Below are 26,528 nucleotides of genomic sequence, written 5' to 3'. Positions count from 1 at the left end.
GACAAATCTTAGCACTGTAAATCAATTAATAATACTTACAGTGTCTGAATTCCCTTCCAGCAATATATTGATAGCTTTATTCACATCTCCATTACAGTCATGTAGGGCCACTATGCATTCATCCTGATTTTTCCCTGTCACTTCCATAAGCTATTGAAAGTATCAGAAAATGGTTAGAATTAGCCAAAAAAAATGCACTTGATATTAATTTTGAGATTCTTCTACACAAATACAGATATTATACAATCCTTCTACATGAAGACGGCCTCTTCTAGACCCTGAGTTAACAATCTGAGAACAAGTTTGCTTTTTTGTGGCCACCCCATGTCCTTTAACTAATGCTGGCAGAGTCAAACTACAAACCAACCTTCCTCCCAGCTGACCAAGTATTGGTTTATTAATCAGCACCACATGTATATGTATACACCAACATTCTCAGAATACCCAGGATCATGTATCTGACTACTAAAACTTAGGTCAAGGGATGGGATCCTGAACTACTAAAATATTAAGTGGGACTACAGGAGTACAAGGCCACCATTCACAGAAAATCCAGTCCAAATGTTTTGTACAGGAACATTCCCTACACTAGCTATCACTGCTTGAATTAAAACAACCCGCATGCATGCTAAGTTATAACACCCTAAAATATCACAAGTGAAATTCTGCTGCTGTCATAAAATGTACTCCTACACATATTATTTTCTCAAGAAGCTTCAACAGGGTGCTATGTTTGAAGTAAAGAAATCTCAGTTCCCTTCTCTTTAACAAGGGAGACTAAACTGCTCAGCATTTTCATCACTAGAACAATCACAGATCAGGCACAGTATAGGTTTCTCAAGTACCAGTGAATAAATTATAATTTAAATATCTGTTGTATTTTAACTACATTTAATTTTTTTTTTTTGGGGGGGGCAGCTGGTCAGTACGGGGATCTGAACACTTGACCCTGGTATTGTACCACTACACTGTAACCAACTGAGCTAACTGATCAGCCCATTTAACTATTTTAATATGTACTAGCTGGAGTTCGAAACAGCTTGACCCCAACATTTCAAGTAATTTGTCTATGGTCACAAAGCTAATTAATAGCAAAGTCCATCAGAAACCCAGGTCTCCTGATCCCATAATTATAGTTCTTTGCACTATACCATTTGGTAACCCTGTTTTCCTCTGTTCATTCTGTCAAGCAGAAAAGTTCTACATACTACATAGCTTTCTAGTGCTTCATCTTTGAATATCTATAATAATATCAGATTTTTATCAATGTATATCTGTATTAACTGAATGCCTACCAATATAATTGTGAAGATGCACAGTCAGCATCAAAATTTCCCCAGTGACTGGATTAGGAAGTGACAGAACTAACGCTAGAACTTAAATCTCTGAACTGGCGGACCAACGTTCAGATAAAAGGCAATATATATAATATGTAGAAATATGTCTCAAACTGTACATAGATCTCATTCCAGAGAACGGGTTCTATGATTTTTAATAAAGTCTTTTTGTGGCCTTCTTAAAAGATTACTGTCAGCCTGATGACAGCAAATATAAGAAAGAACAAAGTCTATATAGTAAAATGCTGAAGAATACACTGTGGGCCATTCACTCCAAAGAACAATTATTGGAAGGTGTCTACCAAGGGTTGGAATACCTGACATTGAGGACCAAATGGTTTCTAGGATCTTGAAGGGAAAGGAAGTCAGTAAATCAGGGTTTGAAATTAAGATTAGTTTATCAAGAAGACATCTCATTAAAGTTCTAAATGAAAACATTGCCCTAAAATTTAATTTTATCCTTTTCCAAATAAAGTTCGGAATCACACTCATGTTTGAGAAGGCAATTCAGCTCTTCTCTAATTTCCTGAGAATGTACCTTTTTTTTGGGCAGCTGGCCAGTCCAGGGAACCAAACCCTTGGCCTTGGTGTTACAAGGCCACACTCTAATCAACTGAGCTAACCGAGCAGCCCCATACCAAATGTTAAATATACTTTCTATACACAGGTATTGAAAATGTTGGTGTGCTTTCACAAATGTCTAGCCCAATATTTATAATGTAAACAATAGTAACTGAGAAAGATTCTACTGTCAAGAGGATGAACATATTCAATTCCTTCATCTGGCCACCAATCTAGGTTTTTAATCACAAGTCCAAAATCCATTACAGAGATATGAGTTGAGACTAAGCAAGAAGTATACTTTAAAACAAAAATCTCTAGTGAAATTTTCATAAGCACAATAAGAATAGATAACAAAAATGACGGTTTCCTTTCCCAGAAACATACCTGTTTAACTTTAGCTTCAAAATCTGAATCATTCTTATCAAAGATCACTTGAGCGAGACGCATCTGTTCGGCTGTTGCCTGGAAAGCACATACAACTGTTAAAGATTTGAGCACCAAATATATGTTAGATGCCAAAATCTGTGTCAAATAGATAAAGCTCTCAAGCACCACAGCACTATGGTAATAGAAATACTGATTAACTAAAAAAACGAAAGGACTCTGAATTTAGGCCTCTCAACCATATATAACCTGTTCCCATAATATGTAAATAAGCATCAAATCAAATAGTGTAAAGGACCCATTCCTTTGGATAAATGATCTAAAGTTCCTGAGCACCTTCATCGGCCATGTGGCTTATTTGAATTTTCTTTCCTATAAGGAGATGGGAGAACCAGCACAAGACAAAGTAGAAGAACAACAAGCAATGGACATTTGGGAGAGCAGGGTGCTGATAATATCAAGGTCAAGGATTCAGATCCCCACCAAAAAAAAAAAAATAGCAGCAACAGCAGTAATGGAAACAATTCCCAGAAACAGGCTTAGAACCAGCCCTGCTGTCAAAAAAGCAACAAAGCTCCGCTGTCAGCTCTAAAAAGGTATCCCAATTAGTCCTAAAGAGAAAAAGCATTTTTACCTAAATAACAATAAAAAGTTTCTAATTAAAACAAAAAACTTCCAAACACTAAAATTAGTCACCTCTGCATAAAACTCTGTTTCCCAGTTACTTTTTTCACTCAAAATCCTTTTTTTATTTTATTTTATTTTATTTTTTTCTAGGGATCCGAACCCGGGGCCTTGGTGTTATCAGCACCGCACTCTCCCGAGTGAGCCACGGGCCGGCCCTCAAAATCCTTTTTTTAAAAAAATCAACTTATTAAATTTTTGTGATATTTTTGGTAATAAAAAATTAGAAAAGTAAAAAAGAAAAAGTTACAGTTCTGTGGAGTCACTTAATAGTAATACTCCAAAATTTGGTTTCGTAGTTTTGACAAAGGTACCATGATTAAGACAACAGGGATATGAGGTGAAGGTTATACAGGAACTCTGTACTATCTCTGTATAACTTTCTAGTAAACCTAAAATCACTATAACATAGTTTTATTTTTAAGTTACCCTTGTTAACTAAAGTCTATACTAACTCCCAACACATATTTAAAAACCTAAAGTTAATGGAAAGCCACAAGGAAATAATGAAGCTTAGAATGTTATATGTGTAAAGTGGGATAAAGTAAGTACATAGTTTGGGGATATTCTAATTCTACCAACTCCTGGTTCTGAGGAAACCAGGATTTTTAATGTGGAAGTGACAAAGATGTAACACAAAAGAAGATAAGTTTAAAACCTTGTGAACCTGAATATGAACTATCAGCATTAACTCATAAGATATTTTACCTGTAAAAAAATAAATACATAGCTCTGTCCACTGAAGAGACCTAAAAACCATGAACAAACCACTAACAATAAGCATCCTCAGTTATGAAATTAGTCACCAAATACCATTTCCCACTAAAAGAAACCAGGGAATCTTAGAGCAATGGATGATTTATGGTACAAAGCAGAAAATATAGACAATAAGTCTGGAATATCTTGTCATACTAGTTTATGAAGACACTACCAATGATTACTAGGACCAAGTCAAAAAGCAACCAAGAGCCAACCTGAAGAGATTTGCACTGGCCAAAAATGGGATAATTTGAACTTCAAAAAGGATAACAAGTGGAAATTATTAAAGCCTATCAAATGTTTAAATCCATAAGTTTATAATGATATTTTTTAAAGTACTGATTATGCACCTTTGAAGGATGATGGATAATCAATTACCTTAAAAACTGATAACTATACTTTTCAAAAATGCCATGATTATGAAAAACAAGGAAAAAGTGTCACAGACCAGAAGAGATAAAGGAGAAATGACCACTAATTGGATTGTACCCTGGAAAAGAAAAAAGAAAAACTAGTGAAATCCAAATAAAATCTATATTTAGTTAGTAATATTGTGCCAGTGTTTTTATCTTTGTCTTGACAAATGACTACATCGGACAGGTTAGCAAACTATGGACTGGGGTCTGTTTTTTTACGGTGTGCTGGTATAAAAGATTTTAACATTTTAAATTTCGTTGCTAATAAACAAAAACAAAAAACAAAGAATATGCACTAGAAATTGTGTGTAGCCTGTGGAGCATAAAATATTTTCCATCTGACCCTTTAAAGAAAACATTTGCCAACTCTTGATGTACAATGTTAACATTTATGTTGAATGAATATATCAAGATCTCTCATCCCTCTTTGCAACTTTTCTGCAAATCTTAAAATTACTCCAAAATAGTCATTCCAAAAAGTTAGGGGTTTTTTTGGTTTTGGTGGCTGGCAGGTCAGGAGATCTGAACCCTTGACCCTGGTGTTATCAGCACCACGCACTAACCAAGTGAGTTAACCAGCCAGCCCCCCAAAAGTTTTCTTTAACTGGCAAGTAAATATATTCAAGTACTTATCCTACCAAATAGTAGAAGAGGGGAAGAATCTTTTTATACAAATATTCCACGTAATATATGAAAAAGAAATAGATTTTAATTTTTAGCCATTCAAATAGGTTTGTACTGGTTTCTCATTGTGATTTTAATATGAATCTCCTTAAGACTAATGAACTTGAAAATCTTTTCATGTATTTATTTGCCATAATATACCTTCATCAGAGGTGTCTATTTAAATCTTTTGCTCACTTTTTTAATGAGTTATTTATTTCCTTGTTGTTTCAAGAGTTCATAGCACATTCTGGATACAAGTCCTTTAATCAGATATATATGGGTACTTTAAAAAGTTCATGGAAAGATTCATATTATCTTTCAATTCTATTACTACACAATCTTTTTGACATATCCTTATATGCTTTGCAAAAATTTTCTCCCAGTTTGTTGCTTTTCATTCTCTAAACAGTGTCTTCTGAAAGCAGTGTCCCATTTTGATAAAATCCAATTTACCCATTTGTTCTTTTATGGATCATATTTTTGTCGCTCTACCTAAGAAATACTTGACTAGCCCAACGTCACAAAGATTTTCTCACACACTGTTTGAGGAAGGCATCTTAGAAAAACTGTTTGAACTTTGCAAACTGAAGAATTCCCTAGCCATCCTGTCTCAAGGTAGCCTGCAGCCACTCTGCAGATTTTGGACTCTGAGCATCAACTGGATTTCCCAGATTTCAGGCTGCCAGCCCCTGCAATGTATGTGAGAAAATTCCTTAATTTTCATTTCAAAAAACTCCAGAGTGAGAATTGAGGGAGAGGGAGAAATGAAGAGATTCTGGGCATAAGTGAGCCTTAAGGTCTGCCCATACCCAAACAGGAAAGTTGGGGTGTAAGGGGAGTCCTGACTTTCTTAGGCAGAATTATATTGGAGCCCTTCTGACTAGGGCTGATTTGGACAACAGTGGCCTAGAGTCCTCCCACTGCCATATTCTCAGTATATTCCTAAATTTTAAACCCCCTTATTCCCATAAATATTCCAATGGTTACCACTGAGCATTAAAGATGATAACGGAAATGTGCCAAGGCTGGGAACAGGCTTGGCCATTGACAATGACATTTGAAAGTGCTCAGATTCTGAAGGAAGGGGGGAAATTTGTTGATTTTTGTTTTTCCAACAGCAAATAGATACCATTCTTGTATCTGCCCAGTGGTCAAGGCTCAACTACAAACCAGTTCTGGGCAGTCCACCAGATCTCTTAAGCTACAGGTAAAGATCTCAGGCTTTAGAAATGCACATTCAAATGTCTGTGCCATCTACATTCTTAGGATTGTGTTGACCTTTTTTCCTGCACCCCTGTTAATCATCCCTCTTAATAAGTTTATATCTTATAAAAAAGGATTTTCTCTCATATTTTGTTCTAAAAACTTTTTTTAGGTCTATGATCCACTTTAAGTTAATGTTTTTATACAGTGTGAGGTATGAATACAAGTTTTGTTTTGTTTTGAGGTTTTTTTCGACATATGGATATCCAATTGTTCCCATACTATTTGTTGAAAAGGCTGCATTTCCTCACCACATTACCTATACTCTTTATCAAAAATCAGTTGACCATATATGCACGGGTTTATTTCTGGACTCTCTGTTTTCTTTTACTAGTGTATTTTTCTATCTTTATAAAGATTAAAAAAAAAATGGACAAAACATAACCAAGTGCTGGTGAGGATTGAGAAGAACTGGAACTTTCATACACTGCTGGTGGAAAAGTAAATGGTTTACCACTTTGGAAAACAGTTTAGGAATTTCTTAAGAAATTAAAGACACAGGCTGGCTGGCTAACTCAGTTGGTTACAGCGCAGTGTTATAAGGGTTCAGATGCCCATACTGGCCAGCAGCCAAAAAAAAAGGTAAACATACACCTACCACTCCACTCCTAAGTATTTCTTCAAAAGTGTATATGCGTCTCCATACAAAAGACTTGTACACCAAAGTCTATAGTAGCTTTATTTGTAATAGCTAAAAACTGTAAAAACCACAAACGTACGTTAACAGATGAGATGAATAGGTAAACAAATTGTGGTATATCGCTACACAGGACTATAACTCAGCAAGAAAAAGGAATAAACTATTGATAGATGCAACTGCATAATTAAATCTCCAAATAATTATGCTTAGTAAAAGGAGCCATTTATATAAAACTCTAAGAAATACAAACAAATCTAGTAACAGCAGTCAGTAGTTGATTAGGGATGGAAAAGGCAGTAGGAGGAATTACTAAAAGGCAAAAGGAAACTTTTGCGGGTAATGGATATATTTGCTATTTAATTGTGGTGATGGTTCTACAGGCACATACAAACTCAAAAATTATCAAATTTTACACTTGATACAGCAGTTTATTCTATGTCAATTATACGTCAATAAAACTCTGTTAGAAATGCAAAACCCAATGAATTAATTTAACTAGACATCAAGCATCAACAGCTACTAAAACACAAAGAGACAACCAGATATGATACGCCTCCTGAAGACAGATCATAAGAGTATCAAATACGAGACTGATCAAAAGTATGGGTTGTGCTATCAATTAGCAAAAAATACAGAGAACAGAGTAACATTATGAGCTTCTCCATAAAAGTACAATTAGCAATAGCCAGATTGTGGGAAGCTTTATAGGTTAAATGCCACAGGTTAACAGAAAAACTTTAGAGGAAAATAAAAGGGGGTGCGGGGTGCAGAACCTGTAGATAACAGCAGTAGTGACATTTTTTTAAATGATCAAAACTAAATAATAGCATCTTGAGATGCACATGATAAAATCCTAAAAACGTTAAAAGTCAGAATAGTATTAGTTACTTTTCGGGAGAACTAAGGGGTTAAAATTGAGATGGAATATGGAGAGTTTCGGGGGGGGGGCTGGAGAAGTTTTATTTCTTGGTCACGGTGAGAGTATAGTGCTGTTTACCTAACTAACTAAATTATGTGTTTGCTTGATGGTTTTCTGTATTAGCACCTTATTTTACAATAAAAAGTTTCAAGATAGAAATTTAAATACCTCCAGTCATGAATTATGTACATTTATAAATTAAGGAAGGTCTTATGGAACATTCACTCCCAAGAATGTCTATTCTTTTCAAAATTTGTGAATCAGATAATTATCTGAAAGGAAGCCACAGAAATAGGTAAAGAAAGTTGGATTACATTGAAAAGAAGAGTTCACAAAAGAAACGGGCCTTAAAAAACCCACAGTGGACATAAATGAATAAAAAACGGGGGGGGGGGGGGGGAGATCAATGAAGCCAAAACTTAACTGTTGGAAGGAAAACAACAAAAAAACTGACAAATCTTTAGAACAACCAAGAATAAAAGAGAAAACTCAAATTATTAAAATTAGGAATGAAAGAGGGAACATCACTACAAACTCTGCAGGAATAAATAAAAAGGATTATACAAGAACACAAGGGCTGGCTGGTTAGCTCAGTTGGTTTAAGCATGGTGCTGATTAGCACCAAGGGCCAGGGCTTGATCCCTATCCCAGCCATTCACAAAAAAAAAAGGTGAGAGAGAGAACATGGGGAATACATATATGCAAACAAATTAAATAACCTAGACAAAATGAACAAATTTGTAAAAAGACACAAATTACTGAAACCGACGCAAGAAAAATTAAAAATGTATAACAGATAAAGTGACTGAACTGGTAAATCAAAAACTTCCCACAAAGAAAAGCCCAGGGCCAGATGGCTTAGCTGGTTAATTCTACCAAACGAAGAAAGGCAAATTAACACCAATCATCAATTCTTCACAAATTCTTCCAAAAAGCAGAAAAAACACTTCCTAACTCATTCTATGAAGCCAGTATTACCCTCATAACAAAAGCAAAGAATAAACATCAAAAAAAGATACCAGAAATACGAAAAATCAAGAAAGTACACCACCAAAGAATAATAACTATCAAGCTCTAGATCCTACAGAACAGGAAGCCCTTGAAATGACAGACAAGGAATTTCGAGTGATAATTCTAAGGAAACTGAATGAGATACAAGAAAACTCAGCTAGACATCATGATGAAATGAGGAAAAGTATACAGGGCCTGAAAGAGGAAATGTACAGGAAATCAATGCCCTGAAAAATAATACAGCAGAACTTGCCGAACTGAAGAAGTTATTCAGTGAAATAGAAAACACAACGGAGAGTTTAACCAGCAGGCTTGCGGAAGTTGAAGAGAGAACCTCTGAACTTGAAGATGGGCTGTTTGAAATAACACAAGCAGACCAAAAAAAAAGAATCGAAGGCATTGAAGAAAATCTGAGAGAGATATCAGACAACCTTAAGCGCTCAAATATCCGAGTCATGGGTATTCCAGAAGAGGAGGAAAAAGGAGATTGCACTGAAAATATATTCAACAAAATAGTGGCAGAAAACTTCCCAGGTATAGGAAAAGTCACAGATCTTCAGATCCAGGAAACTTAACGATCTCCAAACGTATTCAACCCAAAAAGGTCTTCTCCAAGACATGTTATACTCAAATTGACAAAACTCAAAGACAAAGAGAGAATCTTAAAAGCTGCAAGAGAAGCGTCAAATCACCTATAAGGGAGCCCCAATCAGGCAAACATCACACTTTTCATCACAAACCCTAAAAGCCAGGAAGGAATGGGATGATATATTCAAAATACTAAAAGACAGAGATTGTCAGCCAAGAATATTCTACCCCGCAAGGCTATATCCTTCCAAAATGAAGGGCAAATAGTGTATTTCTCAGACAAACAAAAACTGCGGGAGTTCACCACCACACGACCACCCTTACAAGAAATTCTCAAGGGAGTATAGGGTTTGGTTCCTGAAAAATAATTACCACTGCCATAAAAACCCAAGAAAAATCAAAACCCACTAGTATAATAAAAATGGCATTTATAAAAAGAAAACAAACAAACAAAACAGCTATCTACAACCTAAGGAACCAACAAACACAGAAAACAAACAGTAAATCAGAAAGCAAGGAACAAAAGACACCTAAGACAACCAAACAATAATCAACAAAATGCTAGGAATAAATCAACACTTTTCAATAACAACGCTTAATGTAAAAGGCTTAAATTCCCCAATCAAAAGACACAGACTGGCTGACTGGATTAAAAAGAAGGACCCAACTATACGCTGCCTACCAGAGACCCACCTCACCCATAAAGACTCACATAGACTAAGAGGGAAAGGATGAAAAAGATTTACCACGCAAACAGAAAAGAAAAACGAGCTGGAGTAGCTATTCTTATATCTGACAAAATAGACTTTAAACTAAAAACCATAAAAAGAGACAATGAGGGACACTACGTAATGATAACAGGACTGATCCATCAAGAAGACATAACGATCATAAATATGTACGCACCCAATGTTGGAGCAGCCAGATTTATAAAACAAACACTCTTAGACCTAAAGAAGGAAATAGAAACTAATACCATAATAGCAGGGGAACTGAACACCCCACTGTCAATATTAGACAGATCATCTAGGCAAAGAATCAGCAGATAAACACAAGATATAAACAATACTCAAGACCAATTGGACTTGGCAGATATCTATAGAACATTCCATCCAGCAACCTCAGAATATTCATTCTTCTCATCAGACATGGAACATTCTCTAGGACAGATAACATATGAGGTCACAAATCAGGTCTCAACAAATTCAAAAAAATTGGAATTACCCCATGTATTTCTCAGACCACAATGGATTAAAACTAGAAATCAATAACAAACGAAATTCAGGAAACTATACAAACACATGGAAATTAAACAGCACTCTATTTAATGACATATGGGTCCAAGAAGAAATCAAGCAGGAAATCAAAAAATTTATTGAAACTAATGAAAACAATGATACATCATACCAAAACCTGCGGGATACGGCAAAAGCAGTACTAAGGGGGAAATTTATTGCATTAAATGCTCACCTCAGAAGAATGGAAAGATGGCAAGTGAACAACCTAACACTTCACCTTAAAGAACTAGAAAAACAAGAACAATCCAAACCTAAAGTTAGCAGACGGAAAGAAATCATTAAGATCAGAGCAGAACTCAATGAAATTGAAACCCAAAAAACAATACAAAAGATCAATTAATCAAAAAGTTGGTGTTTTGAAAAGATAAATAAAATTGACAAACCATTAGCATGGCTAACAAAAAAAAGAAGAGAGAAGATCCAAATAACAAAAATTAGAAATGAAAAAGGTGATATTACAACTGATTCATCTGAAATACAAGGAATCATTCGAGACTACCATAAACAACTATACACCAACATATTTGAAAATCTGGAGGAAATGGATAAATTTCTGGACACACACAAACTCCCAAAAGTGAGCCATGAAGATGTAGAAAATCTGAACAGACCAATAACAATAAAGGAGATTGAAGCTGTTATCAAAAGGCTCCCAGCAAAGAAAAGCCCAGGACCAGATGGATTCACAGCAGAATTTTACCAAACATTCAAAGAGGAATTGACACCAATTCTTTACAGACTATTCTAAAAGATTGAAACAGACGCAAATCTCCCAAACTCATTCTATGGAAGCAAACATCATCCTGATACCAAAACCAGGTAAAGATATAACCAAAAAAGAAAACTACAGTCCGATATCCTTGATGAATATAGATGCAAAAATCCTCACTAAAATACTAGCAAACAGAATACAGAAACACATACGTAAAATAATTCACCACAATCAAGTGGGATTCATCCCAGGGATGCAAGGTTGGTTCAACATACGCAAATCAATAAATGTCATACACCATATTAATAAAATCAAACGCAAAGACCATATGATCATCTCTATGGATGCTGAAAAAGCATTAGATAAAATTCAATGTTACATTCATGACAAAGACCCTCTATAAGTTAGGCATAGATGGAAACTATCTCAACATTATTAAAGCCATATATGATAAACCCACTGCCAATATCATCCTGAATGGGGAAAAGCTGAAAGCTTTTCCTTTAAGAACAGGAACTAGACAAGGATGCCCACTCTCACCACTCCTATTCAACATAGTGTTGGAAGTACTAGCCAGAGCAATCAGAGAAGAGAAGGAAATAAAGGGCATCCAGATTGGAAAAGATGAAGTGAAACTGTCCCTGTTTGCAGATGACATGATCCTATATATCGAACAGCCTAAACCTCTACAATAAAACTCTTGGAGTTGATAAATGATTTCAGCACAGTAGCAGGATACAAAATCAACACACAAAAATCAGTAGCATTTCTATTCTCCAAGAGTGAACATGCAGAAAGAGAAATCAAGAAAGCCTGCCCATTTACAATAGCCACCAAAAAAATAAAATACTTAGGAATTGAGTTAACCAAGGATGTGAAAAATCTCTATAATGAGAACTACAAACCACTGCTGAGAGAAATTAGAGAGGATACAAGAAGATGGAAAGATATCCCATGCTCTTGGATTGGAAGAATCAACATAGTGCAAATGTCCATACTACCCAAAGTGATATACACTTTCAATGCAATCCCCATCAAAATTCCAAAGACATTTTTCTCAGAAATGGAAAAAACTATCCAGACATTTATATGGAACAATAAAAGACCACGCATAGCCAAAGCAATGCTGAGCAAAAAAAATAAAGCTGGAGGCATAACACTACCTGACTTTAAGCTATACTACAAAGCTATAATAACCAAAACAGTATGGTACTGGCATAAAAACAGACACACTGACCAATTGAATAGAGAATCCAGAAATCAACCCACACACTTACTGCCATCTGATCTTTGACAAAAGCACCAAGCCTATTCACTGGGGAAGGGACTGCCTCTTCAGCAAATGGTGCTGGGATAACTGGATATCCATATGCAGGAGAATGAAACTAGATCCATACCTCTCACCATATACTAAAATCAACTCAAAATGGATTAAGGATTTAAATATACACCCTGAAACAATAAAACTTCTTAAAGAAAACATAGGAGAAACACTTCAGGAAATAGGACTGGGCACAGACTTCATGAATACGACCCCAAAAGCACGGGCAACCAAAGGAAAAATAAACAAATGGGATTATATCAAACTAAAAAGCTTCTGCACAGCAAAAGAAACAATTAACAGAGTTAAAAGACAACCAACAGAGTGGGAAAAAATATTTGCAAAATATACATCTGACAAAGGATTAATATCCAGAATACACAAGGAACTCAAACAACTTTACAAGAAAAAAACAAGCAACCCAATTAAAAAATGGGCAAAAGAGCTAAGTAGGCATTTCTCTAAGGAAGATATACAAATGGCCAACAGACATATGAAAAAATGCTCAACATCACTCAGCATCCGGGAAATGCAAATCAAAATCACACTGAGATACCATCTAACCTCAGTTAGGATGGCTAAAATCCAAAAGACTCTGAACGATAAATGCTGGCGAGGTTGCAGAGAAAAAGGAACTCTCATACATTGTTGGTGGGACTGCAAAATGGTGCAGCCTCTATGGAAAATGGTATGGAGGTTCCTCAAACAATTGCAGATAGCTCTACCATACGACCCAGCTATCCCACTGTTGGGAATATACCCAGAGGAATGGAAATCATCAAGTCGAAGGTATACCTGTTCCCCAATGTTCATCGCAGCACTCTTTACAATAGCCAAGAGTTGGAACCAGCCCAAATGTCCATCATCAGATGAGTGGATACAGAAAATGTGGTACATCTACACAATGGAATACTACTCAGCTATAAAAACAAATGAAATACTGTCATTTGCAACAACATGGATGGACCTTGAGAGAATTATATTAAGTGAAACAAGTCAGTCACAGAAAGAGAAATACCACATGTTCTCACTTATTGGTGGGAGCTAAAAATAAATAAATTCACACACACACACACACACACAAAAAAAAAACCGGGAGGGGGGGAAGAAGACAGAACAACTACAATTCCTTGAAGTTGGTACAACAAGCAAACAGAAAGGACATTGTTCGGTGGGAGGGGGGAGTGGGAGGGAGGTTTCGGTAATGGACCACAATAATCAACCACATTGTATATTAACAAAATAAAATTTTTAAAAAAGAATTTACTAGAGGAGATAAAATGGGAGAACTAAGTTCAATAAAGACTTTTTTCTTTAAAAAAAAAAAAAAAAAAAAACTCCTGCTTGTTACTGGCATAGGGCTCCTCACTACCAGAGATGTGTAGGAAATGTGCAAGAGTCTGAGGCCAAAAGAGGTACACACAAAGAAAGGAGAATTGGGGACAAGAGAATGACAAGGTGAAAACACCCAGTACTCCAGAACCCTAAAGCAGGCAGGATGTTTGAACAAAGAAATAAATTTAAAAGGCTAGCTGGTTAGCTCTGTTGGTTAGAGTGCAGTGTTACAACACAAAGGTCAAGGGTTCGGATCCCCTTACCAGCCAGCTGCCAAAAAAAGAAAAGAAACTTTAAATAAAATCAGAATTTTCTGGGATGAGGGTAATGTCCTATATCTTGATAAGGGATTGGGTTACACAGCTATATGCATCTTACCAAAAATGATCTGATACACTTACATGTCTGTATATGAATCTCACCTTAAAAAAACAAAGACAGTAAGCAAATATTACACTCTAGTTAATGATACAGATGCTGAAGTGTTCAGGGGTAAAGCATATTAATGTCTTTAATTTAGTTTCAAATGCATCAAAGCCTAAGAATGGTGGCTAAACAGATATGATAAAGTAAATATAACAAAAAAGCAAATGTGAATACTCACTATACAACTCTTTCAATTTTTATGTTTGATCATTTTCATAATAAAATGTTAGGGGGCAGGGGTCAGCAGATCAGAAAAGAAGCCTTGGAGGAAGAAAGCCAAAAGAAAAGGGTGGTGGTGGGGAAACGTGTTAAGAGCTAAAACAAAGAGATAATAGAGAAAAATTTAATAAGTAAAAAATAATAATAATAATAATGAGAGAGAGAGAGAGAAATAATCAAAGAAAGTGAAACCACAGGCCAGTTGTGGAAACTCACTCAGTGCATGAGTTTTACTACAAAAATGTGATAATACTACAATTATACAAGGGTACTTCAAAAAGTTTATGGAAAGACTTGTATTATCTTTCAATTCTATTTTTCCATGAACTTTTGAAATATCCTCGTATAATATTATATGATATAATAAACACTTCATGTAGAATAGTCACAGAGTACAAGACAGACCAAAGCCAGAGACTTTGGCTGAAATCTTTCTGAAAAAGACTATGAAAAAGTAATGGGGCGGGTGGCGGGCAGAACAGCCACAAATGATGTCTCTAAAGGCAGCAATATTCACACTTAAAGAATGCCAGAGAATTGCCTGCGTAATGTAAATGTACGTAATTTACAAAAACAAACCCTCCCTGATCCTATTAATACAGCCTATAAAATATTAGCAAAACGCACTTAATGAGTTGACAGAACCTCACGAAAAGTTTTTTTTTTTTTTTTTGTCTTTTTCGTGACCGGTACTCAGCCAGTGAGTGCACCGGCCATTCCTATACAGGATCCGAACTGACGGTGGGAGCCTCGCTGCGCTCCCAGCGCCGCACTCTCCCGAGTGCGCCACGGGCTTGGCCCTCACTAAAAGTTTTAAGCATAATAATTACTGATAATAGCATTTTGCTGTAGGGGACAGTCTGGGGCTTCTATATGTTTCTATATTTTCATTTTGAGGGGCTTCTATATGTTTCTATATTTTCATTTCCATCTATTTGTAACTATAAAGTCACCATTCGTTACCATATGTAAGGTAAAGATCAATTACTAATTTATTCAAAGACAGCTTTTTCAGCTCAAGTATTACAACTCAAATATTCTTTACATTTCTCTTCAATGTTATTATCTGTTTTATTCCTAAAAGGGCAGAGACAAACTAGACAACTTCTGAAAGCACAGCTGATACACTTCACAGCTATTTACCAAGTAAGGTACTGCAAGACTAGGGTTAGGATATTAATAAACTAAAGTTTTTTAATCGGAACTCTAAAAAATAATTTTTTACCTGTGCAAAATACCCTACCTTAGTGAAGAAGAAAGTTACTTTACTCAATAAACAATTCAATAAATAGTCGATAAATAAAAGCACCAAACATAGAGTACAATAGGGAAGTTACCAGGCTGAGCTCTAGAAGTGTCAAGAGGTCTGCATGGATTGGTGAAGCAGTATCAACTGGTAATTCAAAGTTAAACAAGGTTAGTGCACCCTCCCCTATGATAAACATTAGTGACATCCACTAGAACAACTCTCGAGTTGAAAAAAAAAAGTCTTGCCAAGAAAAGCAGCATTACTAAAGATGTCTCATTCATTCACATGGCTTATAAGGAGCTAAGCTGCCTTCACAATTAAAAATGTGCTGATAGTTTTTCTAATGTAGCGAAGTTTTTTTTACTGGCTCTGTCACTCAGATAATATGTATAATATAATGTAGTAGGATTATTGTCCAAAATCATCCTTATGCCCACCACCAAAGAGAAACATTATTAACATAGTCTACCAGCTATATTTCTTTAATGTTCAACAATTTTGCTATAATTTTGCTTCGTTTCTCAGTAAATCATGAACCATGAACTTTCCAGGACATCTTACATCATAATTTTCAAATATTACTATAATCACCTCATAATTTATGTTGAATATACAATATACAATATACTACTTCCTGATCACAACCTAAAGCAATTTCTAATTCCTTACAACCATCCTGCAAAATAAACATTATACTCCACTTTATATTTTTAAAAACTGAGTTTTGTTTCTCCCCAAGATACTAGAGAAATACCACTTTAACCAAGTGATAAAACTGATCACAGGACAAACATATCCCTATACATCACAATACGATGAATATCATCCCTTCTATGGTATTTCTACCAAAAATGCATAACCCAATTCTAATCATGAGGAAATATCAGACAAACCCATATTGGGAGACTGACCCATATTCTTCGAATATGTCAATATCATGAAATTGAGGAACAGTTCCACATTAAAAGAGACTAAAGAGAATTGACACCTTAATGCAATGTATGATCAAGGACTTATTAGCTATAAAGGACATTATTAGGGTAATTGGGAAAATATGATCTGAAGGTTAGATTGGATAATGAATTTATCTTTTCATATCTGTTAACTGTAATATAATTATCAAAAAAAAGATCCCTGTTTTTTTAAAAAATACACTGAAGTATCTAGGGGTAAAAAAACACTTCACAACTTATTCTCAGGTTCAGGAGAAAAACTGTAGAAAGGAAGCAGAAAAGTCTAAAAGTAAATGTGGTAAAAATGGTAACATCTGGGGGATCTGGAAGAAGGGTATTAAGTAGTTATTTGCACTACTCTTGAAACTTTTCTCTAAGTCTCAAAAAAATGGAGGTTCAAAGAGATTTAAGTAAGTCTAATTAGCAAAGTGGTAGGGACCCAAACCCAGGTTTATACAGATTCAAAAGGGTTCTCTCATAACCCAATCTGGATAGGTTATCTTAGAACACCTCTACCACTGGACATTTAAAACTGGGCAATTAACATCTTACCAAATAAAGCCCTTTTTCCCAAATTTAAGGTTACTTCCTTAATAAATACTTCCCAAAATGGGATCAATGGATAAATGAACATGAACTATTTTTCTAATGCATAATACTGGGGTTTTTTTTAATTCTCACAATATTTTTATAAAAAGGAAAATTAGGAATATCTTTCCTATTGTTCACTACTTTTTTTTTTTTAAATCTTTAAGGCTAGTCAAGTGAAGCAGTGAGAGTAGAGAATAAAGAAATCTATAACTGGTTGTGATCAATTAGTTGTAAACACCACTGCACTCAGATCAGCCTACTACCTGCTTTTTAAACACGAGGTTCCAGGGCTGGCTGGTCAGCTTAGTTGGTTAGAACATGGTGCTGATAACATCAAGGTCCAGGTTTCCATCTCGGTATCATACCAGCCAGCCGCACCCCACCCCCTCAACAAAAAAATAAAAAATGATTAAAATAAAATAAAATACAAGATCAAAAATCCTGAGGTATCTTTCAAAGGAAACCATTAAATCATGTGTTCTCCCTTAATTTCCTTAATTCTAAACAAAGCAAACAAGAGTTCCACAAAAACTTACCCGTACCACTTGTTTCTGTGGTTGTGTTGCCTGTGTTGCTGAAATCTGTGTTTTTTCCTGAGCACCTCGGCAACGGTCACTGCTCACTGATGTCATCATATACAATATATACAAAATAACGTATGTTCAAAATAGAAAATCTGCAAGAAAGTAGGCATGATAAGCAAAACTCCCAAATCATTGTAAAATGCAATTTTATGATCTGGTGAAAGGAGGCCACATGAGATAAAACATAAAAGCTCTCTGGAATACAGATTCTCAAGAAACAGCCCTTCAGGATTTTAGGTTTTGCTGGTAGCTCTTAAACCAATTTTACTAATGCAATCTAAAAGTCTATGACTTATAATCTTGGCAATTCTAAACAAAAACTCAATTAGCAATTTTAACCAGCATTTATTTTACAGGTAGTTCTATCCGCCTCTTCCCACTTGCAGTTGAGCCCAAAGGCAACATTGCACCCTGCCAAGATTTTACCTGTCAATAACCCAATTCAAAATGTGATGTCAAGAAATAAGCTATCCCTAAAAGCAAAAACAACCTATGAATGATAAATCTTCCAAGGAGACAAAGAAAATTGTGCATATAATTTTCCTTCATTTATTTAATAAATATGTATTGAATTGCTAAGTGCCAAGCACACAACTAAATATAACACATATAATCAAAACATGATTATAACAATAAGATACCCAATTCAAACCCATTAAGAAGGCTACTATAAATTTTTATTAAAAATTTTTAAAAACACATAAAGGGTTGGCAAGGATGTGGAAAAATTTGAACCCTGTGTACACCTTGTATGATGGTGCAGACACCTATGGAAAACAGTACAGCAGTTCCTCAAAAAAAATAAAAAATAGGATTGCCATACTGAGGCGCTCTTAATCCTGTTCGTGATGCCAATTGTAAAGCTACTCGACCATAACAGTTGTCTGACTCTTTGTACCTGCCGGTAATACTGCACTGACTGGGCCGATTGTTTGAGCTAGGGCTGGGTCTGGAGCTCCCAGATCCCTCAAGCCCACTCACAGACTGGGTTACAAACCCTTCATACGCCAGGCTGGGTCACCAGACCACTTCATGCAGGTCTATAAGCTAGGTAACAGGCCAAAAGGTCTTTGGATCAGTAGGTTGGAAAGCACAGCCACCTAGGGTGGATGCCCAAAAGCAGATGCCTGCCCACCTTCTTCACTAAAACTCCTCCTCTCTCCTCTCTCTCTCTCTAAAGAACACACAAATAGCAACAAAACTTAAAAGGTACATTGTCGTGTGTGCGCACTAACACCACACACATGCACGCAGGCACACAATTTGCTTACAATGGACGTGCTGAACCACACCCAACTGAACCCAAGGAGAGGGCCCTGACCAAACTATTCTATTTTCCCAACACATATGAACCAGCAATTCCACTTTTGGATATACATCCAAAGAACTGAAAGTAGGGTCTCAAAGAGGTATTTGTACTTCCATGTTCATTGCATCATTATTCAACATAGCCTAAAGGTAGAAGAAACCCAAATGTCCATCATGGATGAATGAATAAGTAAAATGTGGTATATACATACAATGGAAAACTATTTAGCCTTAAAAAGGAAGGAAATTCACATACAGGCTAGCCACCAAAAGGAAAAAAAAAAAAAAGAAAGGAAATTCTGACTCATGCTAAAATATGGACAAACCTTGAAGGCATTATGTGAAGTGAAATGTGTCAGTAACAAACAGACAAGTATTATACTCATACCCATACGAGTTACCTAGAAGAGTCAAATTCATAGAAACAAAAAGTAGAATGGTGGTTACCAGGGACTGCGGGGGAGGGGAGGATGGGGAGTTACTGTTTAGTGGGAACGGAGCTTCTGCTTGGGACAATGAAAAAAGTTCTGAAGATGTATGGTGGTGACGGTTGCACAACAATGTAAATGTACTTAATGCCACAGAACTGTGTGCTTAAAAACAGTTAAAATGCTAAATTTTATGTTATATATATTTTCCCATAATAATGAAAAAAAACACAACAACAACAGTGCAGCAATGCCTTAGAAGTTTAATTTCCCACATGGAATTCTACACTAAGCAAAAATAGCTATCAATTTGATGACAGAAACAATTTGTTTCCCATATGTAATATCTCATAAACTCTCTCAGAAAGCTCCTGGAACAAACAAAACTGAAAACTGCAAATCAATCAAGAAGCCCATGCACAACTGACACCATGAACTATCTATCAAAATCCATTCATGACAACACTATTTCTCCCTTGCCCTCCACTTGTAGAGAGGGCAAAAAGCTAAATACTCAATTTCTCAGCATCCTTTGTAGCTTGGGATGGCCATTGTCCATTTTGCTGGAAATTCATCTGAATATTCATAGCACCTTTATTTGCAGTCCCCTGGGTTTGGAAGTAACCCAAATGTCCTTCAACAGTTGAACAAACTGTAGCATAGCAATACAGAATATTACTCAGCAATAAAAAGCAATCAACTACTGATGCACGTAACAACGTGGATAAATCTCAAATATTATGCAGACTCAAAAGGCTGCATAATGTATGACTCCATTTTTATGATTTTTTGGAAAAGACAAAACTATAGGGATGGAAAACAGATCACTGGTTGCCAGGGACAGAGGAATCACAAAGGGATCCAACACAGGAGAGAGGGAGTTCACTCAAATGAAGATGAAGACAGATCAAGATGTTAGCTGTGCAGGAGGCCTATAGAGCAACCAAATCTAATCAGCACAGAACACGGGAGGGCTACCAAAGAGAAGCCTCCAAGAAAAAATGGAATGAAGTAATATTTCCTACCACCCTCAAGAGACTAATGTGCACATATGAAAGAAAGTATTAGTGATAGGTACATAGAAATCTAAGCAAGTGTCTAGTAAGGCAGCTATGATATGAATCCAAATCTATCTTCACACAAATTTTGGACTCTTTCCATTATTTTACACATTCTAACTCATTAATAAGTTCTCTTAAGAAAATTATGGATCCAAGACATTCAAAAATTAATGCACCTGATGGTTGCACTATGTGAATATACTTCATGCCACTGAACTGTATACTTATTTTAAATGGTTAAAAAGCTAAACTTTGTTATTGTACCACAATAAAAATCAATGCTCACAGTTTTATTCACAATTCCTACCAAATAATTAAAAAACAAGTAATTCTAAGTGTTCAGAAACTATTCAAGAATATTAAAAAAAAAAAAAGAGGCCAACCTAAGAATGAAAATATAAGGAAACAGCCTTGATATTAGAACCTAATAAGAACAGTATGAGAAGCAATTACAAGCAAATCTTACTCCCAGAAATAGCTGTAAAAACCCTAAACTGAATCCATTATATAAAAAAATATATATCATAACCATGTCCAGCGATAAAGTTAAATGATTAAAAAAATAATAAAATCACCCGATTCTGTCTTATGATAAAGGAAAAAATTATGATCACACAGTCATCTCAATAGAGAAAAGACATTAATAAAATTCAACATTTACTCAAAATAAAAATTCTTACAAAAGAATACTTCTTTGATTTGATAAAAGAGTATCTACATAAAACTATAGCAAAAATCATTCTAAATAATCAAATGTTAAAAGAATTCCTTTAAGATGATGACAAAAACAACAAACAACAAAAAACAGGAGTTGCTGCCCTAATCACTTCTATTTAAACACTGAATTGGAAAGGTCCTTGTCACCGCACTATGGCAACAAAAGAAAATTAACTTTTTAATATAGGGGCTAATTAAAAACTTAAAAAAAAAAAATACAGGGCTGGCCTGTTAGCTCAGTTGGTTAGAGCACAGCCTTATAATGTCAATGTCACAGGTTCAGATCCCCATACCAGCCAACTGCCAAAAAAATTAAATAAATAAAAATGCAGACAACCAGTTCTTTCAACCCCACTTCTTTAAAAATTGGTCTTTCCTCACTGAACATACAATCTCTATCGAAAATTATCTATATATGCATAGGTCTCTTCAGGGCTTCACATACTGGTTTACTGTCTCTCTCTGTATATTGCTTTCAATACATCCCTACCAAGAAATACTGTAAAACAATGAAAATGAATGGATAATGGTCACATACATGTTGGAAGAGTCTCAGGAACATACTACTCTAAGACAAATTTAAAAAGAAAACATAGTCCCTTAGGAATAGATGTACCATTGTTCCATTAATTTAAATAGTCAATGAACATACAAAATTAACAATATATTATTTACCAAAAAAAGGTATTATAAAGAACATCAAAGAAAAGATAATAAACACAAAATTCTGGTTAGGAGTTAACTTAGCCTAATTTACAGGTTGGGATTGGGGAGTAGAGATTTCAAAAAGTAATGATGTATTTTTCTTAGCTAGGTAACAGACGGGTCTTCTTTGTTTTGTTCTTTATATTTATACGTATTTTTAAAATATCACATATCATTAATCACACATATTTTTCACATTATAAAATCTCTGAAATCAAAAAACACATATTATGGGGCCGGCCTGTGGCTCACTCAGGAGAGTGTGGTGCTGATAACACCAAGGCCACAGGTTCGGATCCTATATAGGGATGGCCGGTTAGCTCACTGGCTGAGCGTGGTGCTGACAACACCAAGTCAAGGGTTAAGATCCCCTTACTGGTCATCTTAAAAAAACAAAAAACAAAAAAAACCACATATTATAATTGGCAACATCTAAGAATAACTACTCAATATTTAATAAGAGCTTATTAAAGCAATGTATACTTGAAAAACATCACCTTAAAAAAAAAATCTGGGGCAGGCTGGGTTTGCTCAGTTACAGCATTGTGCTATAACACCAAGGTCAAGGGCTCGATTCCCCATACCAGCCAGCCACCAAAAACAAAAAAAAAAACTGTCCTGATAAAACACTCAAACTGACAAAATTAAAATGCAACATTTCTACATCATTTTAATTTTTGGCATAATAATCTAGAAAGGTAAATAATTCAAATAAATTAGATCATACTGACAAGCCACTAAGTTTCTGTCAAAGTCCTTTTAAAATATTCCAAAATAGGCTACAGGTTTCTAGGATTATATTTCCAAATACTTTTTTTTCCTAATACTTTTTAATACACTGCTTTCCTTTGAATTCTACAGTACTTACATGCATAGATATACATATTTTAGATAATCTATTCTCTATTTCTTCCTTATTTGACTTGCCTTCATAACTTTAACATTAATAAACAGGACTAGAAACTCATTTTATTTTGTTCCCTTCATTCAGTAGCTGCCAATATGAGACATTTGATAAATCTGTTGAAATGAAAATGCTACAAAAGCCATAACTCTTAGAAATTAAGACTGACCTAAGAAAGACCAAATCATAACAGAGCCAATGATTTCAAAAAGAATACACGGAGGGCCGGCCCGTGGCTCACTCAGGAGACTGCGGTGCTGAGACCACCAAGGCCCCGGGTTCGGATCCTACATATGGATGGCTGGTTGGTTCACCGTGGTGCTGACAATACCAAGCTAAGGGTTAAGATCCCCTCACCTGTCATCTTTATATAGGGGAACAAAAAAAAAAAAAAAAAGGAATTCTGTTTTCTAGATCAGCAATGGAAACCTCAAAGCAAGCATTCACATGATGGGGGAAAATAATCCCCCATTTGTAAATCTTATACATTACTGGTTAATGACATTATACTAACATTTCTAGATATCTTTTGGATCTGATCTGTGTATCATAAATTAAAAGAGGAGATTAATTCATTATACCAATTCAGGCACCACAAAGGAAATTATATTCCTGAAACCTATTTTAGCTAGAAAAGGTCTGACAAGCTTTTTTCTGTGTTAGCTGTCCTAACATTATTTATTTTCTCAATAGGTTCTCTGTTAACTGGATTGGTAGAGAAAGTCCATAGGCATATTACTGCACTGCCCTTTACATTGTAATAGCAAATAACTAATTAACTAGAATATTTCATGTGCCCATTTGGCTGGTTTAAAACTTTTTTCTGTATTTGAATCTGTCTCAGTCAGTATGAATACATACTTTGCATCCTTTCTTTGAGTTTAACAACTTGAAGATTTTGTTGGTTTGGGTTTATTATTTTGGTTGGTATTTTATGGAACAAGGTTAATTGTTTTGCCATGACTACATTATTTTTAGAGCTTTCTCTAAGTTAGAATTCTCAGGTATGAATAAATACACATGAACAAATGTACTTTTCTTTAAACTGATGCATTATACAAATGTAAAGCATATTTGTATTTCTTTTTTTTTTTTTTTTTAAAGATGACTGGTAAGGGGATCTTAACCCTTGACTTGGTGTTGTCAGCACCACGCTCTCCAAAGTGAGCCAACCAGCCATCCCTATATAGGGATCCGAACCCGTGGCCTTGGTGTTATCAGCGCCACACTCTCCCAAGCGAGCCACGGGCTGGACCCCATATTTGTATTTCTGAAGTGAAGGAATCCACTCAATTATTTCTAAAATCACCTGCAGCACCCTATAATTCCATCTAAAGTATCAAAAGTTAAACATCTAATCAAAGCCTGCCAGGTTGAGTGGTAACTCGCAGGATAAAACCTTGAAAAAATTAAAATCACTAGTAAACTACTTACAGATTTCCAAATAGTTCTGTTGACTGAATTATGTGATCCTCTTCCCAATCTTTCGAACTGTTTATTCATCAGTGCCCCTATTTATGAAAATAATCTAGGTACACTAACAAAATAAGAATTTTCCCTTACAGGAGTGCCATCTGGTGATGAAAAACTGCATGTACAGAAGGAATATATTGAGATGGCCAGTTAGCTCACTTGGTTAGAGTGTGGTGGTGCTGTTAACACCAAGGTCAGGAGTTGGATCTCTGTACTCGCCAGCCACAAAAAAAAGAAAAGAAATATATTTAACCTAAGTTAAATATTGAATGGATACTATGATTGAGCTTTTTTATTTACAAAAAAACTTTTAATCTTTATAGCCTCCCTATTACAACCAACCATGATTTTAGTATAATGTACTTGACTCCTCACTTGTCAATGAGAAAAACCATAAACTTTTCATTATATTTCAAACTACTAACATTTTACTAATTCACTGTCTAGGTGTAAACATTAAGACTTTATATATCCATTCTAATCATCAATTCTTATTATAAAACATTCCATAATGAATTTGTAATTAGGTTATAAATAATGGCCACAGTTGCGAGGCTAAACTGAAATAACTGCTTTGTGAAACAGGAAAAGTACATTTTTAAAGCATTGTTTGAAAATAACAATTTTTCTCTTTTACAAACTATAGAAATGATCCCTGAAAGTATAGTCTTACAATTTTTCTCTTTTAATTAAGGTTCACTGCTCTGGTTATATATTCATAAACTGTTTTTACTACAAAAGACCTCAGGCTCAAAAATAGCAATTATATTCCTTGAAAAAAAATTTAAAATAGTAATAAAAATAATGGTCCCAGAACATGCCCACAAAGATGCTTGCTTAAATAAATCCAGTCCAGTTTGTTTTCTGCCAATTACGGCTCTCCACACAAACAATGAAATGTCAGAATAGCTGATTTCCTGTTCATAAAGAAAGTCTAGCAAAAACACTCATAAGGATATAAAACAGGTTTTGCAGAACAAGCACAGGGGGAAAATGTGATTAATACCCTCTGAGAAAGCAGAGCTCAGAAAATACATAAAGTTAACAGGATGTATGATTCAACAGACAAATGTTCTTATATTAATTTTACATAAACCTTCTGAAGAGAGTGACTTCATAAATCAACATAAAGCATAAAGTTACCAAAATAATCGACACCATTAAAAATTATGACCATGAACTGTGAAAATGACTAGGGCATGGAAACTCGACTATAAAAATCAAAACCTCCAACTAACTTATTGTCATATGGGGAAATGCTATGTCCTCTTTTCTGGAAATAGAGCTATGTGTAATAAATAGGAATGCTTCTGCAACAAGCACCCAGTTGCCAGACCATAGGAATTCAGTTTACACTTGTGTACCATTCCCTCTATCACTCTCCACCCACAACAGTTCTACTACCCTGGAACTGGTTCCAAGAGAATTCTTAAAATAGGAACACACAAGAGCAAGAGACTCTAAAAATAATCTAGCAGAAACTCAAACATACATGCCTCAGGTTCTTTAGCAGCAGGAAGCACCAGGTTATTTCAATCTTTCCAACCTGATTTTAAAAGCCATACTCACCTCACTTTATTCAAGGTAAATTAAAGATATGATAGATTTTAACAAACGTAAAATCTGCTGCTACATTTTTAACCTCTTTAAAATCAATCAGCAAAAATACTGTATAAAGCTTCCTAGATTATTTAAAGTGCAAAAATAGCCTAAATTAATTGTGACACAAAGAAAGTAAACCAGCAGAATAAACCAATTTGATTAAATTACAAAGACTTTCTCTGTAGAAAGGACGTTTTTAGAAAAAGTTTTAACTGCTATTTTTTCCAAGGACTCTTTTGAAGATAAGATACTTCAGTGAAACAGCTGCATTTTCAAGTGATTTCAGTTTAGAATGAACTAAAAATGGTTGTGTTAACAGCCACTTGCATTTCTACTAAAGCTTATATAAGCAAATACCACAAATTCATCATAAGGGCCCTAACTTTAAGGCATGCAAAAACACTGCTAGGT

General features: G+C 35.2%; 1 protein-coding gene across 15 annotated transcripts in view; it reads right to left on the bottom strand.

Moving 5' to 3' along the window:
• The window catches only part of UBAP2 (ubiquitin associated protein 2), a 123,275-nt gene that overhangs the window by 70,432 nt on the left and 26,315 nt on the right, over positions 1–26,528 (bottom strand). For 7 of the 15 annotated variants that reach the window (XM_063081897.1, XM_063081898.1, XM_063081904.1 and 4 more), the window contains exons 2-3: positions 2,286–2,363; positions 40–150 (exon numbers count right to left, since the gene is read on the bottom strand). In XM_063081897.1, the coding sequence (XP_062937967.1) occupies positions 40–150; positions 2,286–2,363 (189 nt within the window). Of the gene's footprint in view, positions 1–39; positions 151–2,285; positions 2,364–8,932; positions 8,945–17,871; positions 18,012–24,476; positions 24,496–26,528 lie in introns of those variants that run through there. The other 8 variants (XM_063081902.1, XM_063081900.1, XM_063081899.1 and 5 more) reach the window with 4 other exon arrangements.

The sequence above is a fragment of the Cynocephalus volans genome, chromosome 17, assembly GCF_027409185.1.
Source record: "Cynocephalus volans isolate mCynVol1 chromosome 17, mCynVol1.pri, whole genome shotgun sequence".
Taxonomy (NCBI): domain Eukaryota; kingdom Metazoa; phylum Chordata; class Mammalia; order Dermoptera; family Cynocephalidae; genus Cynocephalus; species Cynocephalus volans.
This window is presented reverse-complemented; position numbering and strand designations above follow the sequence as displayed.